We start from the raw sequence: 17547 nt of genomic DNA on the forward strand, positions 1-17547 counted from the left end.
TCCTCGCTACTAAATATTCCACAGTCAACTGTCAGTGGTGTTATAACAAAGTGGAAGCGATTGGGAATGACAGCAACTAAAATGACAGAGCGGGGTCAGCGGATGCTGAGGCGCATAGTGCGCAGAGGTCGCCAACTTTCTGCAGAGTCAATTGCTACAGACATCCAAAGTTCATGTGGCCTTCAGATTAGCTCAAGAACAGTGCGTAGAGAGCTTCATGGAATGGGTTTCCATGGCCGAGCAGCTGCATCCAAGCCATACATCACCAAGTGCAATGCAAAGTGTCGGATGCAGTGGTGTAAAGCACGCCGCCACTGGACTCTAGAGCAGTGGAGACGCGTTCTCTTGAGTGACAAATCAAGCTTCTCCATCTGGCAATCTGATGGACGAGTCTGGGTTTGGCGGTTGCCAGGAGAACGGTACTTGTCTGACTGCATTGTGCCAACTGTGAAGTTTGGTGGAGGGGGGATTATGGTGTGGGGTCTGGGCTTGGCCCCTTAGTTCCAGTGAAAGGAAATCTGAATGCTTCAGCATACCAAGAGATTTTGGACAATTCCATGCTCCCAACTTTGTGGGAACAGTTTGGGGATGGCCCCTTCCTGTTCCAACATGACTGCGCACCAGTGCACAAAGCAAGGTCCATAAAGACATGGATGAGCGAGTTTGGTGTGGAAGAACTTGACTGGCCTGCACAGAGTCCTGACCTCAACCCGATAGAGCACCTTTGGGATGAATTAGAGTGAAGACTGTGAGCCAGGCCTTCTCGTCCAACATCAGTGTCTGACCTCACAAATGCGCTTCTGGAAGAATGGTCAAAAATTCCCATAAACACACTCCTAAACCTTGTGGAAAGCCTTCCCAGAAGAGTTGAAGCTGTTATAGCTGCAAAGGGTGGGCCGACGTCATATTAAACCCTATGGATTAAGAATGGGATGTCACTTAAGTTCATATGCGTCTAAAGGCAGATGAGCGAATACTTTTGGCAATATAGTGTACATACGATGCTGCCTTAAAATCAGTCCAAAACGAGGTATCTTATGAGGCAGCATAATTAAGATACCAATGTTTTGGAACAACCTTCGCATCGGAAGCACGCCTATAATGTCTTAAAATGCTGCCTCCAGAGGAAGCTCACTAGAGCCGCTTTTCCACCATCTGGCCGTACGTTTCTGAGCATGGTACGTAACAGTTACAGTAGCATTTCACGCCAAATCTACTCCCTTGAACAAACCCATTGATTATTACTGTCATACTGTATATTACACCAGAATTGGACAAAGAGGTAGCATTTAAAACTTCAGGGTACGGGGCCTGGGTAGCTCAGTGGTAAAGACGCTGGCTACCACCCCTGGAGTTCGCTAGTTCGAATCCCAGGGCGTGCTGAGTGACTCCAGCCAGGTCTCCTAAGCAACCAAATTGGCCCGGTTGCTAGGGAGGGTAGAGTCACATGGGGTAACCTCCTCATGATCGCTATAATGTGGTTCGTTCTCGGTGGGGTGCGTGGCGAGTTGAGCATGGTTGACGCAGTGGATGGCGTGAAGCCTCCACACGCGCTATGTCTCCGTGGCAACGTGCTCAACAAGCCACGTGATAAGAGATGTGGGTTGACGATCTCAGACGCGGAGGCAACTGGGATTCGTCCTCCGCCACCTGGACTGAGGCAAATCACTACGCAACCATGAGGACTTAAAAGCACATTGGGAATTGGGCATTCCAAATTGGGAGCAAAAAGGAAAAAAAAATACTTCAGGTACATTACTCCAACTGTAAATTATTACCAATCCCTTTATTCATTTGTAACATTGATGTCACAAAACAAAAACCTTTCACAGTTCAAAAACAGAAAATATGAGTGTTGTATGAGTCCATATGAGTTTTGTTCTGGAAAACCTGTATAAAAAAAAAGAGGTGATGTTTGCCAAGAATGAATGATACCAATGTTACTAATAAGATACTTATTATGTCCTGCAATATAATTACAAATATAAAATATATTAACTAACAGGGTACGACGGGGCTATAGGCCCCCAAGTGTAAAAGGCACTTTTGATTTGATTTTTTCCCAAAAACGAAATAGCAACAAAAACCACCACAGCACTTTTCTAAACACCTGTTTGTCCCTATGCACTGCAAAAGTTTCCTGATCTACGACGTCATTACATGCAATGTCTAGAAGCTGATTTTGAAGTAACTTGATGTAACATTTAATATTTTTGTAGCAAATGAAAATTCCTGAAATGATCAAAGACTATATAAGATTGATTTGTTTATAGAATACTTGCCAAGTTATGAAATGCTATATGTGATTACAATGAACAGAAAATGGTTCATCCTTTTCTAAAGTGGTTATTTTAAATAAGCTTTATCTTAATTTGTTACTCAAAAAAAAAACAACATCTTGCTGTCTCAAAAGTATTTGCATAAGTTAACTAATATTGGCCTATAACTATTGTCCCTATATCTACACCAAGTGGTAAAAGGCCCTTCTTGCCACCTTTATTTTAAATGAATTTTAAATCGAAATGACCTACCGTTATTACTTCTTTTTACACAAATTATGTTTTCCATAAATATTCAATAAAAAGAAATGTATTTTCTCAATCTCAATACACTTTGCAACCAGAAAAAAACACATTCCTCAAGGGGTGCCTTAAGCCCCGTTGTACTCTAAATGCCTCTTTAACAAATATGCACCAAGCCTGTGCACAATTTATTCAGGAACATTTGTAAACAGACCATTTCAATTCAGCTCACTTGCACTTTAGCGAAATTCACATTACAGCTCTCTCCGTTTACTATACAACCACTTCCAAAAACAGACAATAAAGACAAAAAAATTTGTTTATAGAAAACTAAAAGTATTTTAAAGTCAGATCATTTTCAAAGTGTGCCAATTTCTTTAAGTTTTTTCTCTACAAGATCTGCAGTAAGGTTCAGCATGCATGCTCGGAGGGCCTGGATGAGCTCTTGGACTCTGGCTTTGTTCTTCTGCATTTTCATCCACTCTCTGACGAGCTCCCTCACCTGCTCTTCTAAATCATTATGGTGTTTCTCCTTTATACCTTCCAGTTTGGTGGTGGTAAGTCCAAGTTTTCTTCCAACCAGAGTCCATCTTCTTCCTAGTTGTACAACCATTACTTCTGTTGCTATGTTTATTTTTTCTAATGAAAAGAGACACATCAAACATTTGAATTTGATTAGAATCTGAATAAAATGTGTAGCGACTCTCTTTAAGAGCTCAATAGTGTAAAACACCAAGATCTGACCACTTAGGTAGAGATCAACGATCTCAAAAACAGAGAAGACCTTAGACCCGCAAGACTGTGTGTAAAGTAAAACAATAAAATAAAAAACATTATTTTGTCTTATTAAATATCAATATTTTGACATTTTTATGAAAAGGCACATTTGGTTCAGGACATTTGGTGTAAACATGAGAACATTTCTTGATATTTTTCCCTTAAAAATGGGTGAAAAATAGCCAAGGTGAAAGATATGTTTGAAAACGTTTTTTGAAATCAATGTTTAAGTTATGAACACACTTGATTCAAAGTGCAAGCAAACTATTTTAATACCCTTTACTTGATGGTTACACATCATGACATTTTTTAAGTCATTAAATCAAATGTTTTTCAAAAAACAAAAACATAAAAACAACGTGAACTTAAAGATTACATGTCTACGAACTTGAAAAATGTGTTTCTAATTTTTATCACCTCGGATAACCTTATTTGCCAATGACCCATATCACAAAATTGTATATTATAGTAAATGACATACATAAACTGGTTAAACATTTAGTCAGCATTATATTTACTTGAAAAATCCCTATCAAAATTCCCAGACCTTTTCCAGAACTGGAAAAAAACTCTGGTATTTCCAGGTTTTCCGCTGTTGTGGGACCCCTGAGCACTGGGCTAAATGTTTGCTTAGGGGTCAATACAAGTAAGTTTGAAAATGTAGTGCTAAATTTATAAAATGCATGGCCAAAACAATACAAAATAACTGTTTAGTGCATCATTGGTTCAGTAGCCCATATAAGCCAAGGACCAACTTGTTCAAAACACCCCATAATGAACAGGGTTGGGGAGTAACGAAATACATATATACACACACTGGAAGCCAAAAGTTTGGAATAATGTACAGATTTTGCTCTTTCGGAAGGTAATGGTACTTTAATTCAACAAAGTGGCATTCAACTATCACAAAGTATAGTCAGGACATTACTGATGTAAAAAAACAGCACCATCACTATTTGAAAAAATTCATTTTTGATCAAATCTAGACAGACCCCATTTCCAGCAGCCATCACTCCAACACCTTATCCTTGAGTACTCATGCTAAATTGATCATTTGGTACTAGAAAATTATAACATTATTAATATAATCATTATTGCCATTATATCAAACACAGTTGAAAGCTATTTGGTTCATTAAATGAAGCTTAACATTGTCTTTGTGTTTGTTTTTGTGTTGCCACAGTATGCAATAGACTGGCATGTCTTAAGGTCAATATTAGGTCAAAAATGGCAAAAAAGAAACAGCTTTCTCTAGAAACTCGTCAGTCAATCATTGTTTTGAGGAATGAAGGCTATACAATGCTTGAAATTGCCAAAAAACTGAAGATTTCATACAAAGGTGTACACTACAGTCTTCAAAGACAAAGGACAACTGTCTCTAACAAGGACAGAAAGAGATGTGGAAAGCCCAGATGAACAACTAAACAAGAGGATAAGTACATAAGAGTCTCTAGTTTGAGAAATAGACGCCTCACATGTCCTCAGCTGACAGCTTCATTGAATTCTACCCGCTCAACACCAGTTTCATGTACAACAGTAAAGAGAAGACTCAGGGGTGCAGGCCTTATGGGAGGAGTTGCAAATAAAAAAACAAAAAGAAAAGGTTAGAGTGGGCAAAGAAACACAGACATTGGACAACAGATAATTGGAAAAGAGTGTTATGGATCTTAACCGCATTGAGCTTTTGTGGGATCAGCTAGACTGTAAGGTGCGTGAGAAGTGCCCGACAAGACAGCCACATCTATGGCAAGTGCTACAGGAAGTGTGGGGTGAAATGTCATCTGAGTATCTGGACAAACTGACCGCTAGAATGCCAAGAATCTGCAAAGCTGTCATTGCTGCACGTGGAGGATTTTTTGATGAGAAATCTTTGAAGTAGTTTAAGAAGTTCTGAATTTTTTTTTCAAATTGTAATAGTAATTTTCACGTTATTAATGTCCTGACTATACATTGTGATCAGTTGAATGCCACTTTGGTGAATAAAAGCACCAATTTCTTTCCATAAGAGCAAAATCTGTACATTAATCCAAACTTTTGGCCATCTCTCTCTGTGTGTGTGTGTGTGTGTGTGTGTGTGTGTGTGTGTGTATATATACATATATATAAACAAAACTCTTCATCTGGTGAATATATAGGCTATAAAAATCTGCCTTTTCACCATCTTAGTTGTCAGTATAGGCAAAATCTCATATCGGTCAACCTTCTTTTATACATACTACTCTTACTATTAGAATAGGAGTAGGAGTAGTATGTTGTTAGTATGCCATAAAAAAACTCAGCACTTGACTTTCATGATCACGCAATCAGTTAGAGACAACATTGACATAAATGGCATGACTAAAAGTTTCTAACACATTTAATGTATGGGACATGTTGTAAGAGATGTGTAAATACACTGCTGAAGTAGTTCTTTCAGACTCAGACAGTGTCACACCCAGATGATGAGGAAGACGCCATCTCTTCTGAATGATCAACACGTGGACTGAAAAGCCACTTGAACTAAACCTCATTCTGCCCTTTAAACCTGTGTTTCACTTAAAATCAGAAGTGTTTTATGAGTTAGACAAAAAAAAAAAACAAAAAAAAAACAACAAACTTGGTGACAGTGAACAGTCTCAAATATGGAAAGCAACAGAGCAAACCTTGCTCTTTTGCGTCCGGTATCTCAGCAGGACTCCCGGTCGCATGTCTCTCATAGTTGTCAATTATATCCACCAAGACTTTCTGACCGATATCGTCCAAAAGTCTTCGCAAAACGTCCGTGTTGTCAGGCCCAATTTTAGCTCTTTCAATCAGGCATTCGAAAACATCGATTCCCTTGTTGATCTTTTCCAGCTTTTTCCTCCCGATGTCTTCTTGGCACAGAAACTTTAATTTTTTTAAATGGTCCTCATCGAGTTTATCGGATATTGCTAAAAGCATCGCTCTAAATCTGCTCTTATCCATGATTTGTAGTGTGTGTTAACACTAATTCAGCAGCACTACCGTATAAAGCAGGGGCGTCTATTCCAGGGGGGACGGAGGTTGAGGTAACCCCCCAATAATCAAAAGCAAGTACAACCAAGGGCGGCTCCAGGGCTGGGCTAACCCCCCCTAATTATCATAACTAATTATCATTATGCTAGATATTTGAATAAAAACATACTAACATGTTACAAGTAAAAATGCCCTAAAAATGTTCTCTAATTACAGTAGAACCCTTGATAGATGTAACACTATTTGATTGTCCACTATTTTATGATGCCTTACATTTACATTTACGCTTTTATCCAAAGTGACTTTAATGGGATAGTTCACCCAAAAATGAAAATTCTCTCACCATTTACTCACCCTTATGACATCCCAGATTTCTAAGACTTACTTTCTTCTGCTGAACACAAACAAAGATTTTTAGAAGAATATCTGAGCTCTGTAGGTCCATACAATGCAAGTGAATGCTGATCAGACCTTTGTAGCTCCAAAAATCACAAAAAGGAAAACATAAAAGTAATCCATAACACTCCACTTGTTAAATCTATATATTCAGAAGCGATATGATACAGATGTGAGAAACAGATAAATATTTAAGTCCTTATTTTACTCAATCTCCACTTTAACTTACAGATGTGAAAGTGAAACAAAACAGGCACCACATGTGACTTTCAGATGTGAAAGTGAAAGTGGAGATTTGGCGTAAAAAAGACTTGGAAATGGATTTAACCACTCGTCTTATGGATTACTTCTGTTTCCATTTTTGGAGCTTCAAAGTTTTGATCATCATTCACTTGCATTTTATGGACCAACAGAGCTGAGATATTCTTCTAAAAATCTTTGAGTTCTGCAGAAGAAAGAAAGTCATACACATCTGGGATGACATGAGGGTGAGTAAATGATGAGAGAATTTAAACTCTTGGGTGAACTATCCGTTTAAAATGAGGAAAGATACAACATAAGCCTTGATTTCGCCGTGGAATAAAATAAATAAAAAGGTAAATCTGACTTTATTTCTCGTAGGTGCGACTTTATATCTCATAAAGATGTAATTACGAGAAAGTCACAGCTGTATGTCACAAAATTGCATTTGGCATTTAAACTAATTCCAGGGTAATGTAAAACAAAGCATAATTTACACTAAATAATAAAAAATAAAATAAAATAAGTAGAAACATGTCATCACAGTATGTTAAAAAGGTCTATTGCGAATTTATATATCTCCCGATTGTGACTTTCTCGTAGATGTGACTACATGCCAGAACTGACTTTATTTCATAATTTTAAGTTTGTCTCGCAATTGCAACTTTATTTCGTTAGTGTGAATTTATATCTCGTAATTGTGACTTCCTCGTAGTTATGGCTTTATATGTCACAAGAATTTATATCTCCCGATTGTGAATTTCTCGTAACTGTGACTTTATCTAACAATTTACTTTATTCCTCGTAATTGTAAGTTTGTCTCACTATTGCAACCTTATTTCTTGTAGTTGTAAATTTTTATCTTGCAATTGCCGCTTTCTTGCATTTGTGCCTTTATATTTTGCAGTTGTTACTTTATTTCTTGTTATTGTGAATTTATATCTCGTAATTGTGACTTTCTCGTAGCTGTGACTTTATATGTCACAAGAATTTATATCTCCAATTGTGACTTTTTATTTCTTGTAATTGTACGTTTGTCTCACATTTGCAACTTTATTTCTTGTAATTGTGACTATAACTCACAATTGAGAATTTGTAACTCACAATTGTGACTTTCTTGCATCTGTGTCTTTATATTTTGTCATTGTGACTTTTATTTCTTGTAATTGTAAGTTTGTCTTGCAATAGCAACTTTATTTTTTGTAACTGTGAATTTATATCTTTTTATTGCGACTCTTGCATTTGTGACTTTATATTTTCCAATTGCGACTTTATTTCTTGTAATTGTGACTCTATAACTCAAATTGAGAATTTATAACTCACAATTGTGACTTTCTCGTTTTTCAATTTTCATATTTTGTAATTGTGACTGTCACAACCTTTCTTCTCGTAAGTTTGTCTTGCAATTGCAACTTTATTTCATATAATTGTGAATTTATATCTCCCAATTGCGAAATTGCTCGTCTTTATATTTTGCAACTGTTACTTCATTTCTTGTAATTGTGACTTTTGTCACAATTGACTATTTATCATAATTGTAAGTTTGTCTTGCAATTGCAACTTTATTTCTTGTAATTGTGAATTTATATCTTGCTATTGCTAATTTATTACTCGCAGTTGTGACTTTCTCGCATTTGTCTTTATATTTTGCAATTGTGACTTTATTTCTTGTAATTGTCACTTTATATCTCGTAATTGTGACTTTCTTGTAGCTGTGACTTTATATGTCACAATTGTGATTTTAAAGGTCACAACTGACTTTATTTCTCGTAATTGCTAGTTTTTCACGCAATTGTGCCTTTATTTCTTGTAATTCTGAGTTTATAGCTTGCAATTTTGACTTTCTCATAATCTGAAATGTGTCGCAGTTGCAACTATTTCTCGTAATTGCGAGTTTGATCGCAATTTTGACTTTATTACTTGTCATTTCAAGTTTATATTGTAATTTCGACTTTTTGTAATTGCGAATTTATATTTCGCAATTGTGACTTTATTTCTTGTAATTGCTAGTTTACATCTCGCAATTGTGAATTTGTTTCTCATAACTATGACTTATCTTGGAATTGCCAGGTTATATGCTGTAACTATGAGAAATAAGTCAGAATTAATTAAATATTTTCCTTCCATGATGGGATCAAGGCACATACTATTTTACTAAATATTACTTATCCAAAAAAAGAACTAACTGTCATGTAGGGAGTGATGACTCTGATGACTCAAAGATGACTTTCTTTAACCAAAAGAATCGATTCGGCTAAATGAATTGAACTTGGGCTGGGCAGCTTAAGTTTACTACTTCCTATTGCATGCACCTCCTTCCTTGGTGTACTGTACTAAAGGAGCAAACTATATGGGCACAGTAACAGAAACAAATACAAAGTCAGTGAGTTTTCTTTCCCTCTCTCCAAACAAAAAGTCTTGGGTGACTGGCCTTTCAGTGAGCGTAAAAGTCAAAGAATGCCTATTGGCTGTACCATGTGGAATGTACAGGACATGTTTATTGTAGAAACATAATTCAAAAGCAAAAATACAGCCATAACCCCAGTAAGCAGTTTGAAACATTGAAAATCTATAATGACAACTTTACATTTATGACAAAGACAAAGCTTTCTCTTTTTCATCACAGAGATAAACAGTACGGATTATGTAACATTCCCAAAATGGATTTACACTGTATATTGGTAATGAAGATGGAATCAAGGCCTTTTTGGTACACACTGAATATAAGAAGAGCCGTAGTGTCTTTTGTATGATAACATTTTTTCAGAAATGTTAATTTTGCATTTAAGAAATACATTTTCTGTAGTAATTTAGGTTCAAAGCCCAAACAAACACACAAAATAATTCATTCATTTTCAAGACACTGTATATTACATTTGGATTAGAATAATTTACTTAAAAAGCTTTTAGAGACACAAATAATTAGCTTACTTTGAATGGAAGACACATGCAACATACCTTACCAATGTAACATTTGTTTCAGTCTTTGTTCTTATTTAATCAGAGTTTGTTGGACGTCACGAATCAAGACAAGGGAGAGAAAACATTCAGACAGGTAGGCCAAAATCAAGAGACACAATTAAGTCTGTCTGTATGATACAACACTAATAAATGTAGTGCATTTCCATCAATATTAAGGCCTCTTGAACTTCACGGCATTGTTATATACAGCATATCCTATCCCAGCACAACCACATGGCATTTTCAGATGCACAACCTAAAAAAAACAAGCATTTCATATGTGCACGCTCCAAAATCATGGGGATCAGTCGATGTCCCTCAGTTGAAACATCACCACATGTACTAGACAAGACTAGACAACTAAAAAAGACCAAGTGAGGATTGTAGTTACTTTGTTTTATTAGATTTTGTAGTGTTTTATGGGTCTACTTTAGCTGTTTTGAATAGAAAACAAAATGCTATTTAGACACAGTCAGTACTATGATATAAAAGATGACTATGATATATTTCTTAGTGTCCAAAAAAGGAAACAGATAGCATGTTCTAAATAACTGCTAATTCACTCGACCAGAATGATCCTGAATGAAATGTCTAATAGTAAATAATTAAAAAAGCACTTTAAACAACTTTGAGTTGGTATCAATCCTATCCTACTGATCACTTAAACATAAACGTTACATTTTCATTTGTTAAAAATTCATATAAAAGCACTGTATTTCTAAATAAAATGCTCTCTCCATAAATGCCAAAGCAGAGCTGCTTCACAAAAACTTGTACAATATTCTTCAGTCAACATTAAAACTACAATACACACCCTAGAGCCCAATATCCAAATAAACCCACCTGCAGATATTATATGTAGCTAATAGAGAAAAAAAAATCCTGTGTTTGATTTAATAACTGACATAATAAAGAAAAACAATTTTCTTTTTCTTGTCGCAACTTCTTTCTGGTGTGCAAGTGAGATTGCAGTCACGTACATTTCTTGTAAAATATTCGGTCCTAAGTGCCGTCGTCCTCTCAGCCCAAGTTTTCTACAGCCTTTCCATGTTGTCAGTCGGCATTTAAGCGGGTCAACAGAGCTGTATTGAGTTAACAGCAGCCTCTGGGATGGGCAGTATAAGTGATTCCCTCTCAGCACTGGGATAAGTGAGTGAAGATGGGCTATGCTTGCGAGCTGGGGCGAGACCGAAGTTGCGTTGGGCTTTGTTCACTCAGAGTATTCCTGTACTTCCTTCCCTGTTCCTCCTTCATGAAAAGCTCAACGATGAGGTTCCTCTCCTTGTGTATCTGGAGGCTAATGTCTTTGGGAATGTCTGGGATCAGCCAATCCACAAAGTCACTCATCAGCATTACAACATTCTGCATAGAGGGACAAGAGAGAATCAACTACACTTGAATCGGCTCATATTTAACCCCCAAATCAAAGGAAAAATAAGACATTATATAAGCATAAGGTAAATCCAGCCATTAAGCACGTTCAGCCCTACTGTAATGAAAAAATACTGTTATAATATAAAATTAGCATATATTTTTAAATTATAAAGTATATTTGTAAAGAATGTAAAAACATTTTTTAATTGCGTGTAAAATTTGAAGCACACATTATGGTATTATTTATTGCAGTGAATTTAATTTATGCTGATTTTAATAGTTACAAATATATATAATTTAATGTGAATATATATATATATATATATATATATAAAATATTTTTGTCATATTAAATAAATATAAAATAAAACAATATACATCAATAAATAATAAATAAATAACTATGTCAGGACAGTGTGACTTTTGTTGCTCTATTACAGTATTAGAATAAGAAAATTATAAAAAAATAAATTGGTATATATTATTTAAATGATAAAGTACATTTGTAATGTAAATTTTTTCAATGCGTAAAAGTTTAAGCACATATTATGGTAGTATTTATTGCAGTGAATTTAATTTATTTTAATAATTAATATATATAATTTAATAATGCTATATATATATATATATATATATATATATATATATATATATATATATATATATATATATATATATATACACTAATCAGCTGCAACATTAAATCCACCTGCCTAATATTGTGTAGGTCCTCCTCGTGCCACCAAAACAGCATCAACCCACATCTCGGAATAGCATTCTAAGATTATATTCTTCTCACCACAATTATACAGAGTGGTTATCTGAGTTACCATAGACCAGGGGTGTCAAACTCGGTTCCTGGAGGGCCACAGTCCAGCAAAGTTTAGCTCCAACCTTAATTAAACACACCTGAAGCAGCTAATCAAGGTCTTCAGGAGAGCTTGAAGATTACAAGAAGGCATTTTAGAGCAGGGCTGGAACTAAACTCTGCAGGGCTGCGGCCCTCCAGGAACTGAGTTTGAAACCCCTGCCGTAGACTTTGTCAGTTCAAACCAGTCTGGCCATTCTCTGTTGACCTCTCTCATCAACAAGGCGTTTCCATCCACAGAACTGCCGCTCACTGGATGATTTTTTTGTTTTTGGCACCATTCTGAGTAAATTCTAGAGACTGTTGTGTGTGAAAATCCCAGGAGATCAGCAGTTACAGAAATACTCAAACCAGCCCATCTGATACCAACTTTTCTTTTTTTTTTTTTTTTTTTTTTCACATTTTAGAATAATAGTAAAGTCATCAAAACTATGGAATAACATAAATGGAACTATGGGAATTATGTTGTGACTAAACAAAATCCAAAATAAATCAAAACTGTTATATTTTAGCATCTTCAAAGTAGTCACTCTTTGGCTAGATTTTGCAGAAATGTACTCTTGACATTTTCTCAACCAACTTCTTGAGGTATCACCCTGGGATGCTTTTTAAACAGTATTGAAGGAGTTCCCATCTATGTTGGGCACTTATTGGCTGCTTTTCTTTATTATTTGGTCCAAGTCATCAATTTCAAAAACTTATTTTTTAAATTACATTTTAGTTTTATAATGAAATAAATTAATATGGTGGCACAATTATATTTTTGTCTACTAAACTAATTTCAAACATTTAAGCATACGCCTTCAGATCAAAAGATTTTTAAGATCATGAGAAACATTTCGGTCAAATTTTTCAAAAGTTTTGACCGGTAGTGTAAATATATATATATAATTTAATAATGTTATACTGTATACATAAATGCATGCATACAAAATATTTTGTCATTAAATAAATAAAATATTATACATAAATATATAATAAATATGTCAGGATATTGTGACATTCGTTGCTCTTTAAGTTTAAGAATAAGAATTATTTATTTATTTATTTTTGCATTATGGTATTGTGAATTTGGGTCTTTAAAATAATATTTCAATTCAAACCATATTAATACTCCAAAAATATTCTGTAAAAATAGGATACAAAATACAATTTTAAATATGATTGATTTTGTTTTGATTTTGAGGTAAAGTATGACATTTCATTCTCTTCTGAGATTCACTCAATCCGCAATCAAAAAAATTGTAAATTTTGTAATTGCATTTTAATAAATATGGTTGTGACTGACCTGAAAGACAATGACAAAAGCTAGCCGGGCAGCCAGAATGGCCCAGAACTCTCTGGAGAATTCGTATGGTGTGTCAGACCACGGAGGATCCCTGTAATCTTTATATCTAGGTATAACATAAACATTATGAAAACAATAAATACTGATACACCACATTTAATAAAAACAGTCTAAAGAAACCGACTTATACCTGCAAATTTCCACTTTGTATCCCAGGTGCAAAGGCTCAAGCGGTTCTGTGCCCGGCTGAAAGTGACTAACATTGAAGTATGAGAGGGTGTGGTTGACAAAGCCATGAAGAGTCCCGTCTGGACTGTACATGTACTGATAGACCAGCCGTGGGATGAGGTCAGAAGTGAATGAGATCACGAAAGCCTGGGGAGTGACAGGAGATTTTATTCTCTTAGGCCTTAAAGTAAAGATCATCTAGAAGAATATATCCATGGGTGTGGTAAGTAAAATATGCGCTAGTTCTGGTGTTTACAGGACATTTGGTGTGACTTGTGTTGAAGCTGGGAGCCCAGTTAAATTCTGCAGTTCTTATTTTGTGCACTGGTCTATGTTAATACAACAACAGCATTTTGAACAGTAGATTGCCATGGTGTTGCCACTGAGGTGTTAAGGTGTTCTGATTGTTGTTGTTTTTTTTAAGCGTATAGCTATGCAGTTACTTGGGTGTTTTGGGTGGTAAAAAATAAAAACGTGAAACTGGAAACCTACATTAACAATGACTGCCACTTTACTTAGTCCTCTCAGAAGGGTGTACCAGATTCCTTAAAGACAAAGATAAAAAAAGACATTACACAAAAGGCGACCCATCTATTTGAAAAGTGTACTTTTGCTTACAGTGACTAAATACTTCTAAGTAAAGAAAGTCTACATATTACCACAATATATATATATATTGGCCAACTTTAAAGGATGAGATCAGTGTTTTTAAACCCATTCATATTAAAAACATAAATGACTAACTAAATACTGCTGAATGAAGACAGAAAACAATAAAGATATTACCACTAGGTGGTGATGCACGACTGTCACAAAAAATATTGGCCACATTTAAAAGATGAGTTCCGTGTTTTTAAAACATTAATGACCAATTATTGAATACATCATCTGTAGCTAAACATAGCAGGTGCATTTATGCATTTGTTTAAAGCCTCTTTCTTCAAAAATTACAGCAGGCATCGACATTATACTAAGGATAATGAAGGAGACTGGGGCTAGTTGTCACATTTTTTTACTCCAGTGAACATTTCTCAAAGGAGGTTTATGTTTGAAAGTCAACTTCTTTATTAGCTACATACCTTAAAGTCCTAGTTATAAAAAAAAAAGCTATTGAATATTTACAGCGGTAAGGCCAAGTAAGTTAATTTAACACACATTGACCTTTTTGAGTATGATGTCACAATGGGTATATATAGTTTTGACGGGGAAAAAGCTCTAGCTAGACAAAAACAAGCATTTATGCATTAGGATTTTTGACTCAAAATGTTATAGTTACTTAGATATACTGTAACCCCTGTGACAACTTGCCCCAGCCTCCACTAGATGATCGCAACCCCAAAAAAAAAAGTCAAGTTTAAAAACACTGAGCAAATCGTTTAAGACCCATACTTTTCTACAGTTATTTATGAAAATAAAGAATTCTTCCAAGAAATACAATGATGAAACAAAAAGTAACAGCAGGCCTTATAAATATACAAAATTAAATACACAAATATTAGAGTGCATAATAAGACACATTATCTCACAAATGGATCATTGCCTAAATGAAACAAAAAAGAATGCATGAGTGTTTAGCAGCCCGATCTCATGAAATTTCTGTGACAATGGCAACATTTATGCAAACATAGCAGTCTATGTGTAATAGAGTGAAGAATAAGTGTCTATAAAGTCCTAAACAGCCATAGTATCCTTGATTTGTGTGAAAGTGAATAAAATGCACAGTTGTTGTAGCGCCTCTAGAGTTCATTTGACCAGGAAACTGCGGCGAAGCGTAGAAAGCGGCACGTAAAACTCAGTTTGCAAAAATGTAGTTATAGTAACATGTATTCTATGAGACTAGGTTGGTGTTTAGATACTTACCAATGTCTTTTGCTCTCACTGCGATAGGCCGTCTCAGCTCTGTGACAAACTTTTTGGCATCGAGACGGATCTCAATGACGTTGTTGAGAAGAGCGAAGAGGGGAGCCAGAGGAAAGGAGGCCACAAACAAGGTCACCATCCCAAACTGGATGACTAGATAAGAAAAAAGAAAATAAAAGCACAGTGAAACTTCCATAGAAGGTTCCTCTGAAGCTCACAGACCAAAATATTATTTGTAAACTGATGCTGAGAACATCTTATCAAACATAGTGAAATAATTCAGACGTTACGATGACATGTCAGGGAAATTATTCTTAAAGGGATAGTTCGCCCAAAGCTGAAAATTCGGGATGTTGTTCCAAACCCATATGAATTTCTTCCGTTGAACACAAAAGGAGACTTAAGGCAGTATGTTTAGTCTCGGTCACCATTCACTTTTACTGCATCTTTTTTCCATAACATAAAAGTGAATGGTGACTGAGGCTGTCATTCTGCCTAAAATCTCCTTTTGTGTTCAACCGAAGAAAGAAAACACAATGTTTCTTTAAAACATTCAAATAAAAAAAACATAAGAATCGCCCACAAAGTAATTCACAGGGATTGAATCATGTAATCATCCTCAGAGCACAGTAGTTTCTCTTTTTTGTCATTCCAGGTTTGTCTTTTCAAAATGGTTTGTGATTGCTGATGCTTCTACTAACACCGTTAGTGTTACTAGTTAAGGGTCTCAGGAGTATTTGCATTGCCAGGCTCAGATAGGGAGAAAAGGCTTGGGAGATGGCTGATGAGGGGGTGGGCTGTTATTAATGAATACAAGCCAGAACTAAAGCTCATAATCACACGCTGCTCTGCCAGACCCCCTTTGGGCCCATAATGCCTCTCTCTTAGCAGAAGGCCAGCCCACGCTGTAGCACAAATGAGGTGAGATAAGAGGAGGGACCAACAACTCCATATATACTACAGCAGCTCCTTCACAGAAACAACGTGCATTTACCCTGTCAGGGCTTGGATAACAGCTTTAAACAGAGGGGGCAAAGATAAATCATTAGAAATCTGTCCAATTGTAAATTAAATCTGTCCAACTGAATTTAGGGACCTTTTATTATGGACAGTGGAGTGGGTGTGAATTTAATAACCATATTATAATTTTATAAAAGTGGATAGTTCTGGTCCTGGATGCTGATTGGTTAATACAGCATTCCAGCTGTGCTAATAAACAATATAGTAACATCTATGACACCAAACAGCTTAATATGCATAGACAATAAGTAAGCCATAAATAGGCTGATTCCCCCGAAATATGTAAACGGTTGATTCTCACGGAACCTGTCAAAAAATGTCCTGGTGCTATTTTACTCCACAATAAATAGAAACAAATCAATTATATTTTGCATATAGAAAATGAAGCAAATATTCTCCCCAATCTGGAATGCCCAGTTCCCAATGTGCTCTAAATCCTCGTGGTGGTGTAGTGACTCGCCTCAATCCGGGTTGCGGAGGACGAATCTCAGTTGCCTCCGCGTCTGAGACGTCAATCCGCGCATCTTATACCGCGGAGACATAGTGTTGAGGCTTCACGCTATTCTCCGCGGCATCCACGCACAACTCACCTCGTGCCCCACCGAGAGCGAGAACCACATTGTAGCAACCACGAGGAGGTTAACCCAACATGACTCTACTCACCCTAGCAACCGGGCCAATTTGGTTGCTTATGAAGCCTATTTTTAGAGCCATTAAGTCTTTTTACATTGTGAAATTATTTTCATGACATTTATTTACCCTCCAAAAAAGATGGTCATTATGATATTTTCATAACCTTAACATAAAAAATTTCATTTTTCTGAATGATATTATATGAGTTTCCGCTAAGAAATGTTGTGTCCGGGAATGATAACGTTTGCCGGACAGATTGGAAAAAATACGGTCATTTCATTTCGGTGTTTATTTTGTGCCATAACGCGATGGACTATGCATAATAATGTGATATAATAAAGACACAAACGGCAAACATTTGTTCTATATAGCTGCTTTTCTATTTTTAAAAAGTGGCTATTATG

At 35.9% G+C, this 17547-nt stretch overlaps 2 protein-coding genes across 4 annotated transcripts in view; both read right to left on the bottom strand.

The window, feature by feature from the left end:
* Positions 1–1764: 1764 nt before the first annotated feature.
* Positions 1765–6298, bottom strand: LOC127412107 (FAS-associated death domain protein-like). The gene is made up of 2 exons (XM_051648194.1): positions 5942–6298; positions 1765–3161 (listed from the first exon to the last, which is right to left on the bottom strand). Exons 1-2 carry the CDS (start codon positions 6243–6245, stop codon positions 2881–2883), a joined length of 585 nt encoding a protein of 194 aa, XP_051504154.1. The 5' UTR covers positions 6246–6298; the 3' UTR covers positions 1765–2880.
* Positions 6299–9389: 3091 nt separating this feature from the next.
* Positions 9390–17547, bottom strand: part of LOC127411963 (anoctamin-1-like) — a 79626-nt gene continuing 71468 nt past the window's right edge. For all 3 annotated transcript variants that reach the window (XM_051647939.1, XM_051647936.1, XM_051647935.1), the window contains 5 exons: positions 15491–15643; positions 14123–14175; positions 13593–13777; positions 13403–13508; positions 9390–11234 (listed from right to left, as the gene is read on the bottom strand). In XM_051647939.1, coding sequence (XP_051503899.1) covers positions 11037–11234; positions 13403–13508; positions 13593–13777; positions 14123–14175; positions 15491–15643 — 695 coding nt within the window. In that variant the 3' untranslated portion in view covers positions 9390–11036. The remainder of the gene's footprint in view (positions 11235–13402; positions 13509–13592; positions 13778–14122; positions 14176–15490; positions 15644–17547) is intronic.

This window comes from Myxocyprinus asiaticus, chromosome 2 (genome assembly GCF_019703515.2).
Source record: "Myxocyprinus asiaticus isolate MX2 ecotype Aquarium Trade chromosome 2, UBuf_Myxa_2, whole genome shotgun sequence".
Classification (NCBI taxonomy): Eukaryota; Metazoa; Chordata; class Actinopteri; order Cypriniformes; family Catostomidae; genus Myxocyprinus; species Myxocyprinus asiaticus.